General features: G+C 42.0%; 1 protein-coding gene across 1 annotated transcript in view; it reads left to right on the top strand.

The window, feature by feature from the left end:
• PPM1L (protein phosphatase, Mg2+/Mn2+ dependent 1L) overlaps window positions 1–4,834 on the top strand; it is a 24,746-nt gene that overhangs the window by 18,335 nt on the left and 1,577 nt on the right. The window contains exon 2 of the mRNA XM_057386864.1: window positions 4,066–4,336. Within this exon, the coding sequence (XP_057242847.1) occupies window positions 4,066–4,336 (271 nt within the window). The remainder of the gene's footprint in view (window positions 1–4,065; window positions 4,337–4,834) is intronic.

Below are 4,834 nucleotides of genomic sequence, written 5' to 3'. Positions count from 1 at the left end.
AAAATCTTATAAAATTCACTTTAATTCTCAAAGTATTTGTTTCTGCAGGAAATSCACAGCGAGAACAGGAGGTTGGGTAATGGGGTTTGGGCTCTGCTGGGGAGTTGACCTTAAATCCTAAAGTTTTCTAGGAGAATTCAAAGGGATGCTTTAGGAAATTATGCCAAAAATCCGGGTTTAGGGAAGGAATGGGAGTGGGAACGTTGTGCAGAGAGACCAAGGGCRAAAGCACAGGAATGAGGAGTAAAAATAGCAGGATAAAGATCATTCTGAGACCAAAAAATAGCCTGTGGCTCCTCGTGGGCATGTGAAACTCKGAGAGTGACCAAAATAACCTTAATGGAAAAGAAATCCAGGAAAAACAATCCAGGAAAAGCAATTCAGGGTGTTTCTCCAGAAAGGAGGAAGCATCTCCTTGTGAAGCAGCTTTTTACCTATCAAATTTAAAAAAAAAAAAAAAAAAAATCCCTCATTTTTATTTCCGTTTGATGGCTGGGATTAAATATCTCGTTTTTCAGGTAGTTTAATTTCTATAAATAGAATGTCTCCTAATTGTATCTCATGAAAACTTTCATTACAGATTTTTTTTTTATTTGGATTTGTTCACCTCACGATTTCTACCTCATCTCTAGGCAGCAGAGTTTATTGCAARCGTTTAGAAAACCAGATTAGAATCTTATTTGAAGTGTCAGGAAGCATCAGGCAGTTCATCGTGATTTCCTGCAGTTGCTCTCTCTCACAGATTTGATTTCCCACTTTAAAATCCACTTTATAAAGTATTTCTATTTATAAAATCCACGTGTGGGGGCAGAGGGAGTTTATGGGCTCAGCARCGGAGATGAGGAGTTCAGAAATAGCCCTGACTTGATTTTTCTGGCCTCTCTGTTCGTGTGTTTTGTTCTGGGTGGGAGATGAAATATTTCCTAAAACCGGCGTTTTTGCCATAAAAGCGTTTGGTTCCACTCATCCCATCGTGGATTTCCCTCCTGGGATATTTTAGGGTCAGTGCAGGGGTTTCAGCAGCTCCTTAAGGTGAGGCTCACTCCCAGGGTTTATTTTGTGGGGGATTTTCTCCTCCCTGGGATGGGATGGGATGGGATGGGATGGGATGGGATGGGATGGGATGGGATGGGATGGGATGGGATGGGATCCATGGGATAAAAATGGCCAAGATTGACCCCAAAGCCAATCAGGGTATAATAATCCGGGTTTGGAGCTGCTGAGCTGGTACCACGCAGGGCTTTTCCTGGAGCTCTGAGCTGGGATTGCTTCGTGAGTGCAGCCCAGAGCTCCTGTCAGTTCTCATCCCAACCCTGGGGCTTTTCTCCAAAACCCAGCAATGCTGGGCTCAGAGCAGGGAATCCATTCCTGCCGGGGGCTGTGATTTACTGGCAGGAACATCCTGGGAGCTGCTGCTGGTGCTGGGGCAGCACCTTCACCTTCATCTTCACCTTCATCTTCACCTTCAGAGCTTCACCTTCTTCTTCATCTTCAACTTCACCTTCAGAGCTTCACCTTCACTTTCCCAGCTTCGCCTTCATCTTCTGAGCTGTTCCTTCACCTTCACCTTCACCTTCACCTTCACCTTCACCTTCTCATCCATTCCTTCACCTTCATCTTCACCTTCATCTTCACCTTCAGCTTCTGAGCTGTTCCTTCACCTTCTCAGCTTCACTTTCATCTTCACCTTCACCTTCTCATCAATTCCTTCACCTTCATCTTCTGAGCCATTCCTTCAGCTTCACCTTCACCTTCTCATCAATTCCTTCACCTTCATCTTCTGAGATATTCCTTCACCTTCACCTTCACGTTCTCAGCCATTCTTCACTTTCACCTTCTCATCCATTCTTTCACCTTCACCTTCTCAGAACTTCTCCCTGTGAAAGTGGAGTGGATTTTTCCAGAGTTGGAGGTCCATCCGTGGATTTGGTTGTCCAGAAGGCGCTGCCAGGGTGAGGCTCTGCAGGGAGGGGTTTGTGATGAGCACCTCGAGCAGCTCTCCCTTCTTTCAGCTCTGATCAAAGCTCTCCTTGAGGGCGGCTCCCCAAATTCCCTTGGAGCAGCTCCGGGGTGCTCAGCCTGCCCTTTTATCCYTTTTCCTCCCTGCACACACATTTCCTCCCTTGGAAATGCCACCATGTGGCTGCTCTGCCGTTCTGGCTCCAAAATCTGTTTCTCCCTCTCAGGTTTTTCTCCCCCAGCATTTCCTGCCGATATTTTATTTGTCTCTGTTCAGACGAGTTTCTGTCACACCCACAACATTCCCAAATCCTGTTTTTACCCTTTTTTTCCCCYCAGTGTTGGCAGCATTCCCTGAACTTTACAATTCTCTCAGATGTTGTTTTCTCCTTCCCTGTTTGTGTCGGCCGTCAGGAACCAAACCCCGCTTTTTTTGGGGGGGTGGGAAGCTGTGATTCCGCAATTTCATGCCCGAAATTATTTTCTCACATTTTTATCTCAATCTGCCGAGACGTTTCAAGCTGTTGGATTTTTCCATCCTGCTCTTCTCCTTCGCTTTCACCACGCTCCATCCCTTTTGTGTTCACTGCTCAAAAACTGGGGGGAAAAATGGAAAAATCCTCTCTCCTTCCCTCTCCCAATGCCCCACAAAGCAGAAACTCCAGGCTTTGCATCCACTGGTTTCCYCCTGGGATTGCTGGAGTTGTTCATGACCAAAAAAAGGAGAAAGTTCCAAAAAAAAAAAAAAATGGAAATATTGAGGGGAAAGTTTCTGTTTCCCTTCTTTTCAGTTCCACCATTTGGTATTTTATTAAAAACTCCAAATTGGGCGATATTTAATCAATAAATCATGATTTGGGAGCTGGATTTTTCTGCACTGTGATCTGGAAATGGCCAAATCCTTCCAGGCATTTTAAATCCTTTTTTATTCACATTCCTTCATTTCATATTCAGCTCATCTCTGTTAATAATTCCTGCAATTAGCGTGAAAACCAGGTGAAATCTTGACATCCCTGATATTTTTTATTTATTTTTTTTTTCCATCACACATATTTTTCTCTGTGCCATCAACTAAATCGTGCCCTTTGCTAAATTCAAATATTTGCCTGGTGTGCCTGATATTAATGTTATTTTCCTGTGGCTTTGGGGMTGTTTGTCACAATTATTGCTGCTCCTCCTCGTGCGTTTTCCAGGATTTATGGAATCCATCACCTCTACAAGCTCCCTGTTTGTCAGAACCGACAGCAATTTAATAAAAAAACCGCTCCGTGCCTCGTTTTGCTTTAATTTCCCCATTAATCCTATTTTTTTTTCTCCTAAAAAAGAGGTCTGGGTAATAATTGGCTTTCTAATTAAGATTCAGAGTTTGTGAATGCAATTGAAGTGCTGATGTTTTTCCTTTTACTCCAGGAATAATTCCTTTGCTATTTAATACATCTTTCATTAATTTGTATATATTTTATTCCACTCTGCCACTTYGTGTTTTAAAATGTAGGAAAACCACCTTAAACTTGATTCCACTCAGCCACTTCACATTTCAAAATTTAGAATACATTATATTTAATTATTTTTTATATTTTTATATATTACTTTATATATTTTTGTCTATTATTTTATATAGTTTTGTATATTTTATACATTTTTTTGTATTCTTTATTATTTTTGTATTTTATTTTATATATTTTTGTGTATTATTTTATAATTTTGTGTATTATTTTATAATTTTATTGTATATTTATTATATTTTTTTATATTTTTTATTTTATTTTTATATATTTTTGTATATTTTATAGTTTTGTGTATTATTTTATAATTTTATGATATATTTATTATAATATATTGTTAATTTATTRTATTTTATTTTATATATWTTTTATTTTATTTTATATRKATTTTCTATATATTTTATCAGTCATTTTGTGCATTTAAATTCAGAATAGAGACCTGAGATTTGATGGTTTTATTTCCAAAATACCCCTGTGAGTGACACTTGTGGAACAGCAGGAATTCCATGATGGAGTCTGGGCTGTGCCTCATCTCAGGGAGGGTTTTTTCCATSATCTCCCCACCCCCAATTAACACAAATTATTAATTACCCTCCCGCAGTCCGCAGCAGAGTACGTGAAGTCGCGGCTGCCCGAGGTGCTGAAGCAGCACCTGCAGGAYTACGAGAAGGACAAGGAGAACAGCGTCCTGTCCTACCAGAGCATCCTGGAGCAGCAGATCCTGTCCATCGACCGCGAGATGCTGGAGAAGCTCACCGTGTCCTACGATGAGGCAGGTACGGCGGGGACTTTTCATCCTTCACATCTGTCACAAACGGCTCCTTTGCAATCTTTCTTCGTGCAGGTTGAACTTTTGTCCTCGTTTTTGGGAGGTGTTTTCGCCCGCTGAAGTCGGGCTGYGGTGGGAAATGTTCCCTGTGAGTGATGGGGTGCCAGGGAGCTCAGGGGATGGTTTTATTTCTGCCAGCCCTTGGTGCTCYGGGCCCTGACGTTGATTGATCTCTGTGTCTCTGCATCGTCCCTGGTCCCACCTGCTTTTTGTCCTTTTCTCCTTCACCAATAAYTGCTTTTGGGGCTTTTTTGGCCTGGGCAGGAACAGAACCTGATTTTAAATGTGCCCTGATGGGCAGCCAAACCTGGGCCATTCTGGGGGCATTTTAACCGTGCAGCTCCAGGGCGTTTCAGGTTGGATATTTGCTTTTCCTTCCATTTTGCTTTCAAGTCCTTAGTCCTTTCACAGAGTTCTCCTGAGGTTATTTCCAGTTAGATAAGAATAAAGACACAGTCAGTGGGAATCAACCATGAGCTGGCTCCACCATCCTGGAGGGCTTTCCCAGCTCAGTGATCCTGGGATTCTGTAGGAGCAAGGA

The sequence above is a fragment of the Malurus melanocephalus genome, unplaced genomic scaffold, assembly GCF_030028575.1.
Source record: "Malurus melanocephalus ecotype Western Australia unplaced genomic scaffold, MMel_1.1 scaffold_1080, whole genome shotgun sequence".
In the NCBI taxonomy this organism is placed as follows: Eukaryota; Metazoa; Chordata; class Aves; order Passeriformes; family Maluridae; genus Malurus; species Malurus melanocephalus.
Note: the sequence above shows the minus strand (reverse complement) of the source record. Positions and strands in the feature narration are given on the sequence as shown.